This window comes from Scardinius erythrophthalmus (assembly GCF_964197995.2).
Source record: "Scardinius erythrophthalmus genome assembly, chromosome: 25".
Lineage (NCBI taxonomy): Eukaryota > Metazoa > Chordata > Actinopteri > Cypriniformes > Leuciscidae > Scardinius > Scardinius erythrophthalmus.
Genome location: NC_138245.1, coordinates 9,893,029 through 9,914,958, shown reverse-complemented (window position 1 = coordinate 9,914,958; position 21,930 = coordinate 9,893,029). Strand labels below are relative to the sequence as shown.

Sequence of the window (21,930 nt, the reverse complement as noted above, 5' to 3'; positions counted from 1 at the left end):
GACAACACTTACTGTTCCAGCGGTGTCCAGGATCTCCAACATGCACTGCTGGCCGTCCACCTCCACTTGCTGCATGAGGAGAAGGGAAGAAAATAAAAATAAACAAAGATAAGCTTCCATTACCCACTAGATTATTAAAAAAAAAGAAGACAGAATCTACTGAGCAGAAATTGCTACCTTTCTGTAGGAGTCTTCTATTGTGGGGTCATATTTCTCAACGAAAATTCCCTGGACAAACTGGACCGTCTGCAAGACGCACAGATATTTCATTAGAGCCAGAGAATGTTTCACACAAGGCTTTAAAATAGTCAGTGGGAGGAAAACAATTTGAATCTCATTAAACAATATGAAGACTGAGCAAAATATCTTGACAACGCTACTGGCTAATAATTTATACAATTTAGCTCGACAGAATGGATCGCTTTGTAATGTCTACACCCCGAGCCTGGGATTTCTCCACCTCTTTAGAAACAACTGGTGCAAATCCAGATTTGGAGGCTAATAAACCCACTTAGGCTGGTTCTAAGGAGGTGCTTGAAGGTGCTAAGCATCCCCAAACGAAAGGCAGGAGCATCCTCAGGTGATACTGTAATAATGTCATATTGGCGAAACAGATGTGGCAAATGCTCCATGTTTGTTGATCTCTTGAACGCAATGGCCAATTAGAGGTGTGTAATTTAGAATCCACTCACCGCATTTAAAATGCCGGATTTTTGTTCAGTGCTGAGTTCTGCATGCTTGCGAATACACGTGTTTTCTTTGCGCGCTTTCGAGGTTTTATATAATACACTGAATAAAAGTTTTGATTTTCATGCTGCTTAGAGGACAGGCGGCCAATTACACCGACTTAAATAACTAGCTTCCGGCAGACGGCCGTACGCATCGATTTGCGCTAAAGGAGTAACCCTTGAACTTGACGCACAACGTAATGATGGCAATCAATGCCTCTCGCGTTTCAAACAAACAGGACTGGGCAACCATAGATATCCATATAAGGCTAGATGTCTTACGGCGGAGTCTCGAACGGCATCACTGGCGGCCATCTTGTCACAGGCAGACTTTCTGGCGGGCTCTGTGGTACCTGATGTAAGGTGAGTGATCAGCACGAACACAAATACTCTTATCTCGCTGAAATCTTGACGGATTTACAAACGGTTTGGTTTCTTACAAACGTTATTAACGTGGCTATAATTCTGGATGCTTGAACATGCTGAAATATATAATATTATAATTATTCATAAGTATGCAGTGTCATAACTACATCTCTGACATTTATAACAAACCAGCCCGTTTGAAAATTGGTAGAAAATTGAGCAAGTTATGGTTATTTAAAAAGTACATGCACCATTAAAACACGTTACGAGTGAGCGAGCTGATTGACAATAAAATTGGCAAGCAAGCGCTACTTTTTTTTTTTTTCTTTATTTGGTTTGAATATCTGCAGTTCTATTTTCTGTTTCCCTTTTTGAATGACAAAAATAGACTAATGATACCTAATGACATAGACCGTTATTTCCTTACAAGCAGGCGTAGAACGCACGTCCTAGTTGACAGTCGCCAGTAGTCCTTTCGGTGTGTTCAAGCACAGATTTTTGGCCAAGATGCAGCCGATGAGAGGTGACAACACACTCAGCTTTTGTCTACGCTAGTTCTTTGATGTGTGTCCTGGGCTTAAAGGGGTCCTATTATGCAAAATTCACTTTTTACATGGCGTTTGAACATAAATGTGTGTATTGATTGTGAACAACCACCCTATAATGATAAAAATCCATCCAGTGCTTTTTTTGAATCCCCATAAATCATAAGCACTGTCTCAGAACAAGCCGTTCTCAGACTCGGGGCAATGTGACGTACTTTTGCACAAGCCCCTCCCACGACTGTTCATGGACACTGCAGCATAGACCCGCCCTGAGTGAGCTATACACAGTCCGCTATTGTTTCGACACCGGGGCAGCTGTAGACAAGAATATGAAAGAATATTTAATGCGTACTTCTTATACGGTGTTAATTCAGCTCTTACGGTGATTTTCTGGAGTAAAACTGACGCATAATCTTTTGTGTGATGTACATTAAACTTAATTGAACTCATTAGTATATTTTTGGCCATTATTCGGACGTGGTCCGCTACAGCAGGCTTGTACTAATAGTGGATAAAAGCAAGATGAAAAATAAGTTATAACTGTAATTAAACTAGACTGTTCTATTTCTATACTGTATATTCTCTGGCTGTGTGGACATTTTTGTCTGACTGCAGGTCGAAATGAACACCGCTACTACTGAGAGTTTCTGTTCTGATATTATCATTCCGTGAGAGGAGATTGTCCACAGAGATTGCACACAAAAAGTGACAATTTAAACATGCTGTAAAAAATTATCTGTTGGGTATTTTGAGCTAAAACTTCACATTCACACTCATCAGACATCAGAGACTTATTTTACATCTCTAAGCAGAAAAATCATGGCTGTTCCAACTAAAGATTTTTCTGAAAGATTAGTCGCATGTTTATATTAATTTAATTACTATAGGCCTATATACATACACACACACACACACACACATGCACACACTCTTTGTTGTGGCATCGGAAAATGGAATAATAATAAGAATATTATAAGTAACATTGCCAGCAGTGTTCTACATTACAGAGAAATATTAAACCATGATAATGACCACCCTCTATATGCGACCAAATGTCACGCTAGGCGACTAAAACATTTCTTTAATTAGCTAGTACAATGGCTAGTAAATTGTAAGACTTCACTCGCTTGTGATTGGCTTAGAGGCAAAATATACGTTTAATACAGACCTGGAGTACCATCAATGAGGGACGGGACACACTGGGTTTGGCGTAGGGGTGGAACGGTACATGTATTCGTATAGGGCTGGGCAAAAAAAATAGATTTTTCGATTAATCGTTTTTTTAAATGTGGTCGATTCAAAATCGATTCTCAAAAGCCACAAATCGATTTTTTTCCATATTTGTTTATCTATCACCCAAAAGCCAGTATTAGCACAGTTTATAGCCTTGCAGTCTCCATGTTACAGCTAATGCTGTGAGATTTTATGTGTTTTATCTTAAAACATAAAATAACTTGATCCTGATTGATCAAGGCATGTGACTGTTCTGACTTGTCAATTTTCAGCATACATTTTTCATCTTGTATCAAAACCCTGTCTATTCATTGTATGCATTTGAAGTTGGGTTATATACCCAAGTGTCCCTAAAATAAAAAGTTTAATATACAGGTTTGTGGCTCTTAATTTCTTTTTATTAATTAACCACTTGTAAACTTATGTTCACTGTTCCTTTTTTATAAATATAGTATTTGTATTAAATCTATATCCATTGAGTCGAATCAGGAATCGAAATCGAATTTAGAATCGAAATCAAATCGAGAATCGAAATCTAATCAAATTTAGAGCTTGCGAATCAAAATCGAATCGAATTGGAACATCTGAATCGATACCCAGCCTATATTTGTATTGAACCGAAAAGGTACGGGCGTCACGGTTCAGTGCATAAATTTACACTGAGAATACACGGTATAAAAATAAACAAAACTCGCGTGCAAATTAATGTAATGCGGAACTACTGTTAGATACGCGGGTTCTTTAGGGACACCTAATCTGTAGCCCCGCCTTAGCTCTGAAGCAGGCTGCGATGTAAAGTAGGGCTGGACCCGAATATTCGAATATTCGTTCGTATGAAGGTAAAACAGTAGCAAAACTCGAGAGCTTGCTAATTTGAATGTGAGAACTTGTAAAATTAATATTTGTATTTGTAAGTTGAAATTTATACTTGCAGCTCTGATGTGAAAAGCTGCATCTATCGATTTGCACACACAGACAATACTCAGAACACCTGTGTTTTGAATTCGAAGTTGCAGATTAATAGTTACAAATGTGTAAAGTGTCATTTACATAAACAAAATGACAGGCACAATTGTGTACTACACATTTATCTTTGTGCTTTAGTTCAGTTTCGTTGTACAACCACAAGTCGGCACTCACAACCTCTCATATCTGGCAGTACAACTTCAAATCCTAGTGCTTTGACTTTTGCTACTCTTTTTGCGATATGCCAGTAGCAAAACTCACTCGTGCACTTGCAGACTTGAGAGAGCAGAGTCGGGGGCGGGGCTGGGGTCGGAATGAAGTAATTTTATTGGTCGATGCCTCACCAATGAACAACGCCAGCCACAATGAAAACATTTATGCTTGTGTATCAGCTATTTTTTAAAACGCTTGGAAAATATTTTTATGAAATATCATTAGTTTTACTGGAATAGTTTTACAGAATATGAACGCAACGCGTTTAATTGAGACAGTGGTATTAAAAGACCAAACTCAGGAAACACCATAAAGCATACAGAAAAAAAATGAGCACAGAATATGAATTGTACGTTTTCCTCGAACCCAAGAAAACACTTAATGAGGCTTAATGGACCAACAGTTATAAAATAAAAATTAAAAACAATAAAAAAACACATAATTTGTTACTTTATTAATAAAACACAGGCAGCGAGTTTATTTGCACTGAACACACATTTGCTTATATATATATGCCAATTCCATTGCAATATGAAAATGCACCTAAATTATCTGATAAGAATGTAAAATGTATACCTTGAAATGCAATGTAAGTCGTTTTGGAAAAATGTAAATGTTTTAAATATTCACCCTAGCCTAACTGTTGGACACACAAAAACAAACAAAACATAAATAAATTATATATATACGTACGTGTGTGTGTGTGTGTGTCTTTTACAGTCTATGGTATATATATACCAGATATGGCATATAGCCTATATATGGCATACGTCATATGTTTTACGTCATATTCTGTGCTCATCTGCTTTTCTGTAGTATGCATTAGCATTGTGTCTACTGAGTTTGATAATATCGTTTATTTATTTTAATATCAGTCTAATGCATTAAGCCATGTTAGTGTTTCAGTGCACGCGGGTTTCGTGACATCATCGAACTCCCATTTCATTGGCTAGGTGCCAACCAATAAAACGGCTCCTTTGACCCCCCTCCTCCCGCCCCCCTTTCTCTCTAACCGCTTCTGAGTTTCAAGTGCTCAAGTTAGTTTTGCACCTGATATATCGCGAAAAGAGTAGCAAAAGTCAAGGCGCGAAATTTGAAATTGCAGTGACAGATTTGAGAAGCTGCTAGTGCCTAATTGAGGAAGTACCGCGAATGTGAACGTAAGATTAAACGCAAAATATATATTACAAGTTTGTGTCTGTCGTTGTATTTCTGTGAATGGCATTTTACACATTTGTGTCTACTTGTCTGCAGCTTCAGATTCAGAATACAGGTTTGTGACTATTATCTGCGAGTGCAAATTTCAACATTCAACTTCAGATTTTTATTTTACAGGTTTTCACATTGGAGCTGTGAGTGTAAATGTTCATGTACAAGTACGAATATTTATTGTACAAGTTCTCAAATTCACATTTACATGCTCTCGAGTTTTGCTACTGTTTTACCTTCATACGTTCGGTGGGTTGGTATTCGATTTGAAAATTTGACATTCGAATATTCGGGGTTTTTTTTGCACACCTGGTATCCCCCGCAAAACGATTCTCATTCGCGCTTGAATAAGGCCGGCGACACACTGGCTGCGTGGCGTGAGCGTCTCAGCTGCGTGGCATGTCCGTTTTTATTTCGGCTCCCATGTTAACAGGTTGGAGTTTGCACACTGCCTGCTTGAGACACGCATCTCAGGCGTGGCTCGAGCCACGCGGAAAACATGCTAGAAACAGAACTGACGCCTACCAGCAATGGGAGTGTTCTCTGGCTAGAGCGCAGAACAGCGGAGTGTGTGTGGACAGAAGTGCATGTCTGAGCTTGTGTTTTGGGTTAAGCTGCGTTGCTTTGACATTGTGGAAAATAGAATAATAGAAACAAAATGTATTAGCCTTTTTACCCGTTACTATCAATCTAAATGAATCTCGTTTTTGCGTTTTTCTTTATTTAAATTTCGGTTTTCTTTATTTAAATTCAGTTTTTTCTTTATTTAAATTTCGTTTTTCTTTATTTAAATTTTGTTTATCTTTATTTAAATCTACCCTTTACTGTGTCAGTAATTTGTTAGTCATTAAAATATTAGACTACCTTAAAAGTATTGCTTAATTTAACACAGTGCAGTGTCCGTTCTCGGACGCGTTCTCTGCCCGTGTGAGGTGCACCGCTTCCCGCTCGCGCTGTTCTGTAGTTTACTAAAAGTTTATTAATTCTGAATGTATTGCGTCTCACGTGTCTATCTATATTGCACCAAATGCGACACTGCATGCACTCCCTTGTGAAGTCGATTGGATGAACGGTTCTCAAAATAATCAAAATGCAAACGGACATACAGACACATAGAGATTCCTGCCTTTATTAGAGAGAAGAATATGCTCAGCACCCTCTCTCCGAAGCTTCGAATATTCGATGTTCATTACTACCGAAGCTTCGAAGCTCAAAAAATGGTATTCGGACTAGCCCTAATGTAAAGATTGCAATGCTGGAGTGTGTGTGTGTGTGTGTGTGTGTGTGTGTGTGTGTGTGTGTGTGTGAGAGAGAGAGGGAGGCGCGGGGGCGATCGAAAAGTCGCAAAGTGTTTACTTATATTTGTGCGTGTGTGTGAGGCGCGGGCGGGATCGAAAAGTGGAAACAAATACATACTCCGTCATTTTGTTTAATACAGGACATCATTCAAACTGTCAAAAGTGTTTAAGCTACTGTTAATTAAAATTTTAAGGAAAACAAATATATTAATCTGAAATGTAGCAAATTCATTTTCAATTCATTCAGGTACAATTACCAAAAATATCACAAGGTCTTTTTGTCTTTTTATTAATTTAATTAATAAACTAATTATATAAAACTATTGTCAGTGCACTACAAATAAACTGGTTCAATGCCTTTACTTTATTAATAAAAGTTATTCAAAAAATACAAGGCTCAAGTAATTTATTTTCCTTTGGTGGTACAGCCTGCACAAGCCTTCTGCATTTTTGTTTTGCTTTTCCCTCCATTGTACCGAACCGTGACTTCTGTGTACCATTCCACCCCTAGTTTGACGGAAGGGGTTTCTGCCCGAATTGCTCTTAAATCTTCTGATTTTAGGAAGAATTAATGAATTGTAGGGGTTGAATCTGTAACAGCTACAATATGTAAATGTTTTTTTCCACTCTACGTGACGTTGACAGTTTGCAAGACACACACATTTTTATAATTATAATTTTGACTTATTTTAACCCAATTCAAATTTGACTTGGCTATATGTGACCCGTGCTGGCAAAAGGAGTCGGAATGCCTGCAGGCTAATTTGAGCTACAGGCAAAACAAGTACAATTTTGGTCGATTTTGAGGTTTTCAAAAATGAGTTCATTAAAGGGATACTTCAGGATTTAGCATTAAGCTTTGTATTAGTAGAAAACCTGTAGTATTTTCGAATTACCGTGCTTTCCACCCTCATATCCCCCGAGACGAGAGATTTATGTATTTTTTGTCTGAAAAAAAATCCTCCGATGACGCAAAAATCGTCATTTTGCGTCATCGGAGGATTTTTTGGCCAGAGGCTAAAGACTACAGCCAGTAGAAGGGGCTGTCCCGCATGTTTTCAACCCGCCCATAGGAGGTGGGATCTCACTCACAGAATGTACACAGTGTCAGCCATCTTTCTTTGGAAGCTAAGCTAGCAGGCTCTTGTTCTGTGGAGAAAGCGGAGTAGTAGGAGAGAGCTGAGTAGTACCATCCTCTTTTTCCTGGACATGTCCGGCCGTCGAGATCGTCCAAAATGTCCGGGATTCGGCTTTTGCTTTTTGCAGTCACCATTCATTGTTTACATGCACACCTTTTGTTTCAATCAAACTGAATTCATTCCAATTGGTGAATCTGAATGTAGTGTTTACATGAACGCTAAAAAAGTGATCATTGAGGTGCGTTTTAACCTTGCTAAGACATTAACATTGCTAAGAAAATTCCTGCTCCTCCGTGAGAGATACGAGACCAGCGCGTCATCGATCAGTAATGACGCCACCGGCCTCGCGCCGTTCTCCCGCGGCCCTAGCCTCGTCCTGCTCGCCACGGTAAACATAATGAATGGCGACTGTAGAACGCAAAAGTCGAATCCCGGACATTTTGGGCGATCTCGAAATCCCAGGCAAACTCGTCATGGAGTTCCACTAGTAGCCTAGCCTTGTTGTTTTCAACTGCGCTCTCTTACCGGTAGGCGTGGCTTGGGAGTGGCCTCGTAGGGCAGCGAAGCAAGTGCATTCTGGGAGTTGTTGTCTTTCATCCACATAAGCCAAAAATACATTTTCTGGATTTTCTCAGTCTAGAAAGCTCCAAATTCAAAAATAATTTCACATTTCTTCTACATAAATGATCTATTTCAAATACACATTCATCTTTCCAGAGGTGAAGTACACCTTTAAAGCTCAATTCATACTTCTGTGTCAAACTCACGCCGTAGCTACATCGTAGGCTGTGTGTAGCACGCTTACCCTTCGGCGTACCCTGATGTGCACCTCTGCAAAAATGTACCAACGCGTCAATTCTACGCGGACGCAAGCGCTGTGATTGTCTGCTAGAACCCTTCCCTCGGGTTTCACATTCCTCTGCATGTGTAATTGTGCGTCAACGCGAACAACGACGTAGAAGTATAAATGAAAACCAACGCGTAGTCTACAGCGTATAGAGGCTGCGGTGTAGGTCCAACGCAGAAGTATAAATCAGCCTTAAGCCCTCGTCTAGCGATCCCAATGCTCCAAATAACAATTAAACATCTAAAAGTATCTTTATTTGTGTGTTTTCTGAGAGGACTACCTTTCCTTTGTCCATGAAATTTGTAAATCACCTATTATGCCCCTTTACACAAGATGTAAAATAAGCCTCTGATGTCCCCAGAGTGTGTATGAAGTTTTAGCTCAAAATACCCAACAGATAATTTTTTACAGCATGTTTAAATTGTCACTTTTTGGGGCTAAAAAACAAAACAAAAAAAACGCACTGTTTTAGTGTGTATCCCTTTAAATGGAAATGAGCTGCTGCTGCCAGCCCAGAGGGCGGAGCCTCACGAGCTTGCGCTCTGTGGACAATCTCATCTCACAGAATGATAACATCAGAACAGAAACTCTCAGTAGCGATGTTCATTTAAACAATAATGCCCACACAGCCAGAGAATATATGCAGTATAGAAATAGAACAGGTATGGTCTAGTTTAGTGGTTCTCAACGGGGGCGGTCAGAGAACAACGGGGGGCGTTGGAAGCAAGATTTTTGAAAGGGGAGCATTCAGGTGTTAATGGGGGGCGTTCACAAGTTTAAATATATAACGCAAATTTGTGTTCATTTACTTTTGTTAATTTTAAGCATTTAGTAATTTAGTTGTAATAAACACTTTAAGTGGGCTATTTAAAAAGTGTCAGGACTATGTTTTTGTTAAATTATGTTGTAAAACATATGCGCAGAGTGTGATATCATATTGTGTGTGCACGCGCGTCTATGGTGCGCGTAAAAGAATACCTCAGCTGCGCTAAAAAAACAAACAAAAAAACAACATTCGTCCGCACCCGCTACTCCTGACCGCAAGTCCACCGTCAGTGTTGTAGGTAGGCACTAGGCAGGTTTTTTTTGTGTTCATATCTATTGCATTACGATTGAAAGCAGTATCAATAATGTCAAAAATATGAAGTGCAGTCAAGTTCGGGTGTGTGTATGCTGTGAGTGTTCTCACCAATACGCTTGTTGTGATTCGCGGAGTTTTGACGAGTTGTATTTTGATGACTTGATATTATTTCTTATTCAAAAGGTTAGAACCCCTAACATTCTAAAATCTTCCAGTTTAATGCAACATGTAGCCTATCGTTACTTTTGCAACAATTCTATTCTTTTTCCAGTCATAGACCAGCGCTCAAGCACTGACTACAATCCAGCGCTGAGAAGAATCAGCATTCACGTGCTCAAAAATGTGTTTCGCGCTGACAACAATCTAGTGGTGGCTAGAATCACGCAGCGGAGGAATGGAAAGTTGACAAGCCATTAAAAAGTATTGACTTAAGAAACACTTACATTTTTTTCAAATATTTTCAATAAATAATGTTCCCATTCACTCTGGCGACGAATTTTAAAATTAATTAAACTAAATTCTATTTATAACGTAAAACATTTACATTTTTAGGCATTAACTAATTCCAATCCCTAATGCCAAAATGTTTTCTTTGTTCACCAAGTAATTTACTGGTCAGGCATTATTGTTAACTCGCAAGACAGTAAGGAGAAAATGACAATTTGATGGATAATTTAAATATATTCTGCAATCACATTTTGGTAATGTATTCATTCCGCCATCACATCCGAGCGCGAAACGCTGCTTGGGTAGTTTCAAGATATAAAATAATTAATAATACAATAATAATTTAATTGTTCATATGTGTTTAATCTTCTTAGAAGACTTTTTTTTACTGATTATGAACACAAATTAATCACGACAAAAAAAATTAATTGTAATTACCATTGATGACAACAACCAAGGTATTTTAGGCCTACAATTCTGACATAATTTTTCAAGAAAAATCATGATTGTATTTATTTATTTTTCGAAAGTAAGGTTAATGTAAGCAGCTTCTTGCAATAGGCTATGTGCACAAGCGTCACGACGAACTTCCGCTATTGTCAGAAGTCGGCATATCAGTTTCCGGTGTTACACCAGAATCTGTGACCGTCATAATCTGTGACCGTAGTGGGCGCGGTTGTTACTGTGCTGCGTGATCTACGCAAACAGCGTAACTTCTGACTATAAGCCAAAGGTGAGGTATTTATGAAACGTTTGTTTAGAAATGATGGTTATTTACACAATAAATGATCATTTGCTTGCCCAGATTGAGCTCAGTGTGTGTGTTTTTTCCAGTGTAGCCCGACTTCGTGTGTTTCCGTGTTCATTAATGTTTAATGTTTATGTTCTCTTCTCACGCGAGAAGAGAACCGCCCTGACGTCCGTGCACGTTTAGGAAAAGTTTTTTCTCAGAGGATATTAATCATAATAATCATAATTGGATATTATTTTATAAGATATATGTTTAATTTGCGGAACCAGTAGTCAATGAAAGACATGTATGGCGGTGTGGGCGGGTACTACAATGTGTACAATGTGATAAGGCTATTTTAAAGGTCACCAAATTGTGTTACCCTCCTCTATTTCACACTATTACCCTCCAAATTCACTCTGATGATGTGTGAACTCCTCAGCTTCTTACAGTAGAAATCATTTTGGGCTGGCATGAACAGAAACAGACATACAGTATAGGGTCACCAAATCTGATAAGGCTATTTTAAAGGTCACCGAATTCTGTTACCCTCCTCTATTTCACTCATAATGAAGGTGAAATCCTCCAAATTCACTCTGATGATGTGTGAACTCCTCAGCTTCTTACAGTAGAAATCATTTTGGGCTGACATGAACAGAAACAGACATACAGTATAGGGTCACCAAATCTGATAAGGCTATTTTAAAGGTCACCGAATTCTGTTACCCTCCTCTATTTCACTCATAATGAAGGTGAAATCCTCCAAATTCACTCTGATGATGTGTGAACTCCTCAGCTTCTTACAGTAGAAATCATTTTGGGCTGACATGAACAGAAACAGACATACAGTATAGGGTCACCAAATCTGATAAGGCTATTTTAAAGGTCACCGAATTCTGTTACCCTCCTCTATTTCACTCATAATGAAGGTGAAATCCTCCAAATTCACTCTGATGATGTGTGAACTCCTCAGCTTCTTACAGTAGAAATCATTTTGGGCTGGCATGAACAGAAACAGACATACAGTATAGGGTCACCAAATCTGATAAGGCTATTTTAAAGGTCACCGAATTCTGTTAACCTCCTCTATTTCACTCATAATGAAGGTGAAATCCTCCAAATTCACTCTGATGATGTGTGAACTCCTCAGCTTCTTACAGTAGAAATCATTTTGGGCTGACATGAACAGAAACAGACATACAGTATAGGGTCACCAAATCTGATAAGGCTATTTTAAAGGTCACCGAATTCTGTTACCCTCCTCTATTTCACTCATAATGAAGGTGAAATCCTCCAAATTCACTCTGATGATGTGTGAACTCCTCTGCTTCTTACAGTAGAAATCATTTTGGGCTGGCATGAACAGAAACAGACATACAGTATAGGGTCACCAAATCTGATAAGGCTATTTTAAAGGTCACCGAATTCTGTTACCCTCCTCTATTTCACTCATAATGAAGGTGAAATCCTCCAAATTCACTCTGATGATGTGTGAACTCCTCAGCTTCTTACAGTAGAAATCATTTTGGGCTGGCATGAACAGAAACAGACATACAGTATAGGGTCACCAAATCTGATAAGGCTATTTTAAAGGTCACCGAATTCTGTTACCCTCCTCTATTTCACTCATAATGAAGGTGAAATCCTCCAAATTCACTCTGATGATGTGTGAACTCCTCAGCTTCTTACAGTAGAAATCATTTTGGGCTGGCATGAACAGAAACAGACATACAGTATAGGGTCACCAAATCTGATAAGGCTATTTTAAAGGTCACCGAATTCTGTTACCCTCCTCTATTTCACTCATAATGAAGGTGAAATCCTCCAAATTCACTCTGATGATGTGTGAACTCCTCAGCTTCTTACAGTAGAAATCATTTTGGGCTGACATGAACAGAAACAGACATACAGTATAGGGTCACCAAATCTGATAAGGCTATTTTAAAGGTCACCGAATTCTGTTTCTGTTCATATCAGCCCAAAATGATTTCTACTGTAAGAAGCAGAGGAGTTCACACATCATCAGAGTGAATTTGGAGGATTTCACCTTCATTATGAGTGAAATAGAGGAGGGTAACAGAATTCGGTGACCTTTAAAATAGCCTTATCAGATTTGGTGACCCTATACTGTATGTCTGTTTCTGTTCATGTCAGCCCAAAATGATTTCTACTGTAAGAAGCTGAGGAGTTCACACATCATCAGAGTGAATTTGGAGGATTTCACCTTCATTATGAGTGAAATAGAGGAGGGTAACAGAATTCGGTGACCTTTAAAATAGCCTTATCAGATTTGGTGACCCTATACTGTATGTCTGTTTCTGTTCATGCCAGCCCAAAATGATTTCTACTGTAAGAAGCTGAGGAGTTCACACATCATCAGAGTGAATTTAGAGGGTAATAGTGTGAAATAGAGGAGGGTAACACAATTTGGTGACCTTTAAAATAGCCTTATCACATTGTACACATTGTAGTACCCGCCCACACCGCCATACATGTCTTTCATTGACTACTGGTTCCGCAAATTAAACGTATATCTTATAAAATAATATCCAATTATGATTATTATGATTAATATCCTCTGAGAAAAAACTTTTCCTAAACGTGCACGGACGTCAGGGCGGTTCTCTTCTCGCGTGAGAAGAGAACATAAACATTAAACATTAATGAACACGGAAACACACGAAGTCGGGCTACTCTGGAAAAAACACACACACTGAGCTCAATCTGGGCAAGCAAATGATCATTTATTGTGTAAATAACCATCATTTCTAAACAAACGTTTCATAAATACCTCACCTTTGGCTTATAGTCAGAAGTTACGCTGTTTGCGTAGATCACGCAGCACAGTAACAACCGCGCCCACTACGGTCACAGATTATGACGGTCACAGATTCTGGTGTAACACCGGTTTACGGCCGCTTCATCGGTATCCGCTGTAAACAAACAAGATGAGTGCTGCTGTTGTACGAAATAAAGAGATACTATGTGCGTGACACATCTAAGTTTCTAAGAACTGTAGGTGGATCTTACGGCCGTTTCCCACATACTCCGTGTGCAGAGTGTGTGTGTGTGTGTGTGTGCGGTGCAGGAGCAGCACGCGCTATAGTGCTTCACATATGCGTTCGCAGTGAATAACTGATTCACGGCTGTACCACAAACACTTACTATTTTTATTTAAAATCCAGAAGTTACGCTGCAACTTTTATTTAATAAAATGTTTTTTCAGCATTGCGATTCTCTTTGTACACATATACACTCTTTAATGGACGCATGCACGTTTAAAACACAATTTAAACAACGTAGGGCTATTATTCCATGCATTACTTATATTAAGTTGCTCAAGCAAGTGGTCAAATATTTAACTGTAAATTGACAAAAACAGCCGACTCTCATGCCTTTTCTTTTCCATTTAAATTTTAATAAAATCTTGTCACAAAAACTTGTTTTTCCACCTCCACGAATGAGACTACAATTTATTTAATTAAACGCATTTATGGTGAAATTACTACATTTTCATGTCAATCTTTGTTAATTTTGACCACGAAACATGCGCTGTCACTTTAATTCAGTGTTTGCAGCACAGCAGAAATAGACTCGGTGCGGAAACGATCTAAATAAATTGTAATTTGTCAATAAATTGTAGTAATCTCACCATAAATGCATTTAATTCTATAGGCCTACTACTATTTTTCACAGTCATCTTTTTACTTTTAGAAGACCGGGGTAAAGCAAGGTAAACTACAATTTACTTCAACAAGGCGACATAATGATCAACACTCTCATTCGTGGAGGTGGAAAAACAAGTTCTTTGTGACATGCAAGATTTATTTCATTAAAATTTAAATGGAAAAGAAAAGGCATGAGAGTCGGCTGTTTTTGTCAATTTACAGTTAAATATTTGACCACTTGCTTGAGCAACTTAATATAAGTAATGCATGGAATAATAGCCCTACGTTGTTTAAATTGTGTTTTAAACGTGCATGCGTCCATTAAAGAGTGTATATGTGTACAAAGAGAATCGCAATGCTGAAAAAACATTTTATTAAATAAAAGTTGCAGCGTAACTTCTGGATTTCAAATAAAAATAGTAAGTGTTTGTGGTACAGCCGTGAATCAGTTATTCACTGCGAATGCGTGAAGCACTATAGCGCGTGCTGCTCCTGCACCGCACACACACACACACACACACACACACACACACACACACACACACACACACGGAGTATGTGGGAAACGGCCGTAAGATCCACCTACAGTTCTTAGAAACTTAGATGTGTCACGCACATAGTATCTCTTTATTTCGTACAACAGCAGCACTCATCTTGTTTGTTTACAGCGGATACCGATGAAGCGGCCGTAAACCGGAAACTGATATGCCGACTTCTGACAATAGCGGAAGTTCGTCGCGACGCTTGTGCACATAGCCTATACTCTCCTAAATGCATAATTAAACCTAAGTGCAAACATTACCACTTTAATGACCGTCCTTTATTTTTCAGTGCATTTGTTTTACAATATATGGCTATACTGTCATGGGATTAATATTATAACTATTATTATGTAGTAGTGTAATGTAGACAGACACAACTAAAAGAGGTTTGAATTTTTCTTTAATTTGCACAGTGAATATGGGTTGGCGCTTTTAATTTTGAACTCTCAAAGTGCACCAGATTGATGAATTAAACATTAAAATGCACAAAAGTTTCTTACGGGGGGGCATGCCCCCCAACCCCCCTAGAAGGCCTGAGGTCCACTCACCACAAATTTACCAAAAATCATGTGAGAAAAACTTGTAGTTGTATTGCTATGCCAATGCAGTTTATAGATTGTTTTTTGGATTAATCACTGTGGAGTGGAGTTCCATTGTATTAATAAAATTCAATTTTGCACTTATTTCATCTGTTAACTCTCATTCGTTCCTGGTCGCTCATTAGTTTGGGAGTGGGGGGCGTTCAGGGACCTGGATATTGGATAAGGGGGCGCTGGCCCAAAAAAGGTTGAGAACCACTGGTCTAGTTTAATTACAGTTATAACTTATTTTTCATCTTGCTTTTATCCACTATTAGTACAAGCCTGCTGTAGCGGATCCAAATGATGGGCAAAAATATACTGATGAGTTATCCCTAAACTCTCTCTCTCCCCCTTTCATTATCATCAACATGCACAGTAGGGCTGCACGATTCTTGCTAAAATGTGAATCACGATTTTTCTCCATGGGAATTGAGATCACGATTCTCTTACACGATTCTCATTTTTTCAACCAAAATTTATTGCACTCAAGTAAAAAAACAAAACAAAAACAGGACATTCAGTATAATAAAGTGCAGGAGTAACAAAAAAATGTCTTTTCTTTATTTTAGACCCCTTAAAGTGAATAATTTTAAAGCTTTATGTTGTTGAAAATAAGAGAACATTAACATATACAATAATAAATAAAAATAACTAAATAGAACCTGTGCTTTTTGCTCCAATTGGCACAGAATGTACATAGTACTTACATCTACTGTGTTTACGGGAATACTCGACTTGGCATTTTGAAATATTTCTGTTTATTTGGCCGTTTAGGCGCGCAACCAGAGACAAAGACTGCTTGTCCGTGTTGTGCTCTGAGAGCGCGCACAGCGTCCTGTCAGTATAATTCAGTTCTCTTTCGCGACTTATCGCGCTTTTAATGTTTCTTTTTAATATAAAGCACATTCTGCTCTTTTCTTTATCTTTCATTCATTATGTGTTATTAATAACTTTAAACAGAATCATCAACTGAAATTTGCGCAGATTATCAAAAATACCACACATTTATAGGACATAATTCTGCAAATTATGTCTCTGCGGCAAAAAAGTGAAAGTAAAAGCACAGCAAAGCACCCGTTTCAATAAAAGGATATATTAAAGTTTATATAGCCTACTTTTACATTTTCGCTGCTGTTCTAAAATGGTTTTCGCCATTGCCTTAAACAAGCTGCAGCTGCTTGAATCCCAGTGCAGGAGCTGTAGGTTACCACAGAAACTTTAGTGGTTAGTTGATTGCTGTGGTGACTCGTGACACTCGCGAACAGCACTGAACACCCACTTTTGCCGGTACAACTTGAATATTGCGAAGATCGCATTTATGTTTGAATCGAGATCGTGATTTTTTTTCCGATTAATCGTGCAGCCCTAATGCACAGCGAATTACACAAAACAATTGTTACAACTAACAGTCAACAAACACACTTTTTCAGTGGGTGCTTAATAAACCAGTAAACTTTATATCTGTAAAACGACTCTGAGCTGTCATAAACAGTCCCTCCAGGATTTCACGATTTTGTGTGATTTTTGCGATCAAAATGACTGATTTTGTGGTGGTAATTTCCAGAAATTTGTGAAAAAATTTGCTGAGAGTAGGCAACGAGTATTGTGTAGCCGGCCGCACTATAGTAACCTGGCAAGTTGTCGCTTCAGTCGTTTAAACCTGCTAAAACTGCGTTTTTCGGGGACTAATATAGGCTAAGGCCGCGCCCCCTTGGCGGGCTCTGACGTGCAATGGCGTGATGCTAGCTGATTGGCGCAGACGTCAGAGGCGCCCGCGCCATTGGATGTGCAGTTGCTGCAGCACAGCCAATGAGTGAGCCAGACACTCACTAGCCGCGTTTCCACTGTCGGGCCAGGGCCGGGCCGTGCTAGTGCGTGCCAGGGCCAGTCGCGTTTCCACTGTCACTTCCGGGGCTTGATCGGGGCTTACTCGGGGCCAACGGCCAGGATTTCTGGCCCGTCGAATACCTTGGGCCAAAGCGGGCCAGCTCGGGCTAGAGGAGTGGTTACCAACAGAGGAGTTTACCGTTGGGAGACGGCAGCGCCGGATGATTCTGTCAGCATTAAAGACTTAAAAATAAAATTATTTAAATCGCGTTCATGTTTGAATGCCTTCTGTTTGTGATGCAAAAGACTATGCGCGCTAGCCGTTACCATAGTAAACATAGTAAACGCTTGAAGATACGCATAGTAAAAACAACAACATAGCGAACGCTTGAAGAAATCAGACCAATCTTAAAGGCTATCACAGTCATGTTTTATTTTATCTGTCAGTATAGCCTACGTCTCGTCTCTTTAAACCGGACTATCAAAAAATAAAGTAACTTTTTTTTTTCGGGAGCTTCCTCTGTTTCTCTGACTGAAAATATCTGTATGGGAGTCGAGAGAGTGCTAAAGCTCCTCAGGTCGTATGGCATATATTTGTAGAAATTATCATTTTTTCTAAATGTGATGTAAATATGTCCTGTAACTAAGTTACCAGATAAAGAAACAGACGCGACTGAAAAAGTAAGTGTGTCCTCTTTCTTTTGTGAAATAGGCCTAACGGTAATTTATTTCTGAGTGACTATATGTGCAATTTTTACATAAATTAATTCATTATGATCAATGTATCACTTTTTATTGTAAACCTGTGGTAAAACATCGATGCTTGGGTTTTAAATATTCAAGTAGCTGCTAAACAAACAAAAAAAAAGCTAGCAAACGGCCGCTTTTATCGTGTTTGTTTTCAACGCTGTTTCCAGTGATTTCTGATTAGTTTTCTGATAAAACTTCCATTTGTTGGTGAAATGATGGGTTAGTGTGACGTTGTCCCAGAGAGGCGTGTTACGGGCGTGTTTTAGTGAAGCGCTGTGGAGCTTCTGGCCCGACAGTGGAAACGCATGCCCGGTGCTATTGGCCCGAGGCTATTAGCCCGGCACGGCCCGTTTAAAGCCCTGGCCCGGCCCTGGCCCGACAGTGGAAACGCGGCTACTGTGCTAGCTGTTCAGCTGCAAAATGCGTTTTCCATTATAGGCTTCAGTAAATCGAGGAAAAGGAGTTCCCGTTTTCCCGCAACATCTGAATCCATGTAAAAATGCATTGAAACTTTAATTAAACTAGAGATATTTCAATTGGGTGATTATAATTTAATGTTTTGTGAGGTCTTTTTCATTTTTGTGATTATTTTGCAGTTAAATTAGGAATTATGCAGGATCGCAAAAAAATGCGACATTTTGTTGATTTTGCGTTGTATTCAGCGATCGCGGAATCGCGAAAAACTGGAGGGACTGCATAAAGTGCACTCTCTTTCATTTCTGCCGTGACCAGTAACGTTAGGCCTATCACTCCGGAGACTGTAAGCTGGACTGTAAGAACAGTCGTACCAACTGTTCTTACAGTCTGTATGGATCTGTACCAGATCCATCCTCGAGTAACAACGGGAGTAAATGAAGACTGCTACGTTCATTCTTACATCTTATAACAAAACACCTCAATCGCTTAGAAGACATTCTTGTCTACAGCTGCTCCGGCGTCGAAACAATAGCGGACTGTGTATAGCTCACTCAGGGCGGGTCTATGCTAAAACTGCAGTGTCCGTCAACAGTCGTGGGAGGGGCTTGTGCAAAAGTCACGGTACTCCAAGAAATCCCAGTCTGAAAGGAGGCAAACACTGAATTGAGTTCTCATTCACTTGAATGGACAATTTCACACAAAATTATCAAAATGCCTGTTCTTGGCGAGTATCCAAGTAAACATAGTCGGTTATGTCTTTTGACTAAACTTCTGTAACTTTAAAAAATCATCATCTATATTTAATTTGTACAGTGAAAAGTACGGAGTGTTATTTTACATTTGATTTTTTGTTAAATTTCTGGACCTTATCTACCTAATCTGTATCCAACTACAGTTTGATCTACCTGGAAAACCTGAAAAGCACAGTTTATTTTATTTGTATCTTTGTTCTATTGTTTATTTATGCTATTGCTTGTAGTTTGATTATTTGTTCTTATTTTATTACAGACTGTTTACTTGTCTTTAATACCGTTTGAAATTTAGATTTTATACTATATGTTTGATCCCACTTTATCTTATTTACTCTTACTCAACACGTGCTTTTAACACATTCCTGTAGTCTCTCGACAACGCTTTCACAACACGCACAGAAGGCAGCGCAATACTGCTTATCTGCGTCCCATTCTCTCATCCTCACACACACCTCTCTCCCTTTCTGTGGGTCTATGGAATTGTCAGTCAGCAGTCAAAAAAGCTGACTTTATTCCAGCCTTTGCATCTCATTCTACTCTTAGTATCTTGGGCTTGACTGAGACCTGGATTCGTCCAGAAGACTCAGCAACCCCTGCTGTTCTCTCTAACAACTTCTCTTTCTCTCACACCCCTCGCCAGTCTGGGAGGGGTGGGGGTACAGGGCTTCTCATTTCTAACAATTGGAAATACTCAACTCTCTTCTCTATGCAATAACAACTCATTAGAATATCATGCCATTACACTTACAACTCCCATTAAGATCCATATTGTAATCATATATCACCCCCCAGGTCAACTGGGAAGCTTTGTAGAGGAGCTGGATGCGCTGCTGTCCTCCTTCCCTAAGGATGGCACCCCACTTGTAGTCTTTGGTGACTTCAACAGTCATCTGGAGAAGCCGTATGCAACAGACTTCATCTCTCTCCTAGCCTCATTCGATCTCTAACGGCTCATCACCACAAGTACTCACAAATCAGGCAACCAACTGGACCTGGTTTACACACGCAACTGCATCACAGACAACATTTTGGTGAAACCTCTCCACATTACAGATCATTTCCTCATTACTTTCAATCTACAACTCCCTACCCGTGCACCACCAACCCCCGTACCAGTTACTTTCAGATGAAACCTGCGCTCACTTTCTCCCTCCCATCTTTCCTCTGTTGTGTCATCTTCTCTTCCCTTACAATTCTCATCTCTGGATGTGAATACCGCAACGGATACCTTTTGCTCCATTTTAACATCTTCTTTAGACAATATCTGCCCTCTCTCCTCCAGGCCAGCACGCGCTGGTCCCTCTAACCCCTAGTTATCTGAAGTGCTTCGTAAACACCGGACCGAACTCAGGGCAGGGAGAGGAAATGGCGCAAATCAAAAGACACATCTGACCTAAGTATGTATCAACTCCTGCTCTCTTCCTTTTCTGTTGATGTTCATGCTGCAAAATCTTATTTCCACAACAAGATCAACAGCGCCTCTAACACACGAACACTTTAAGACATTCAACTCTCTTCTCTGTCCACCTCCTCCACCACCACCCACCTCCTCGTTAACTGCTGATGATTTTGCTAACTTCTTCACCGACAAAACAATTATAAGCAGTCAGTTCTCAACTCCACACACAGAGGAACCCAGACCAACCTCTCCCACAGCCAATATCCTTCTCTCCTCCTCCTCTCCACTAACCGAGGAAGAAATATCTAAACTTCTTCTCTCCATTCATCCTAACACTTGCCCTCTAGACCCCATCCCCTCACATCTTCTACAAGCCATCTCTCCCACACTTCTACAAGCACTCACACACATCCATACAAGCAACTCCTCCCTCCATACTGGAATTTTCCCTACAGCATTCAAGCAGGCTCAGGTAACTCCACTGCTTAAAAAACCCAAAATTAAACATCACTTGTAGAGAATTACAGACCTGTCTCTCACCTACCATTCATTGCGAAAACACTTGAACGAGTTGCTTTCAACCAAGTAACATCCTTCCTGTCTCTGAACAACCAGCTGGATGTCAACCAATCTTGCTTCAAGAAAGGGCACTCAACCGAGACTGCATTACTGTCTGTCACAGAAGCCCTACGGACCGCAAAAGCTGCTTCCAAATCTTCAGTTCTTATTCTCCTGGATCTGTCTGCTACCTTCAACACTATAAATCATCAGATCCTTCTGTCCACCCTCTCATCACTGGGCATCACAGGTACTTCCTCTCCACTGGTTTGAGTCCTACCTCACAGGTAGATCCTTCAAGGTTGCATGGAGAGGCCAGGTATCCAGAGCACATCAACTGACCACAGGGGTTCCTCAGGGCTCAGTTCTTGGACCAGTTCTCAGTTCTATTCTCCATTTACACCACATCACTGGGACACATCATACAGACACATGGTTTCACTTACCATTGCTATGCTGATGACACACAGCTCTTCCTCTCATTTCAACCAGATGATCCCATAGTAGCTGCACGGATCTCAAGCTGTCTGGCCGACATCTCGGCATGGATGAAGGAACATCACCTGCAGCTCAACCTGGCAAAGACTGAGCTTCTATGCCTCCCTGCCAATCCGTCTCTACAGCACAACTTCAC

The 21,930-nt window shown here is 39.7% G+C and overlaps 1 protein-coding gene across 2 annotated transcripts in view; it reads right to left on the bottom strand.

Moving 5' to 3' along the window:
* The window catches only part of rap1ab (RAP1A, member of RAS oncogene family b), a 73,103-nt gene that overhangs the window by 34,680 nt on the left and 16,493 nt on the right, over window positions 1-21,930 (bottom strand). For both annotated transcript variants that reach the window (XR_014029453.1, XM_081357174.1), the window contains exons 3-4: window positions 178-246; window positions 13-69 (exon numbers count right to left, since the gene is read on the bottom strand). Coding sequence is in view for 1 of the 2 variants with exons in the window: in XM_081357174.1 (XP_081213300.1) it covers window positions 13-69; window positions 178-246 (126 nt within the window). In the remaining variant the exon portion in view is untranslated. The remainder of the gene's footprint in view (window positions 1-12; window positions 70-177; window positions 247-21,930) is intronic.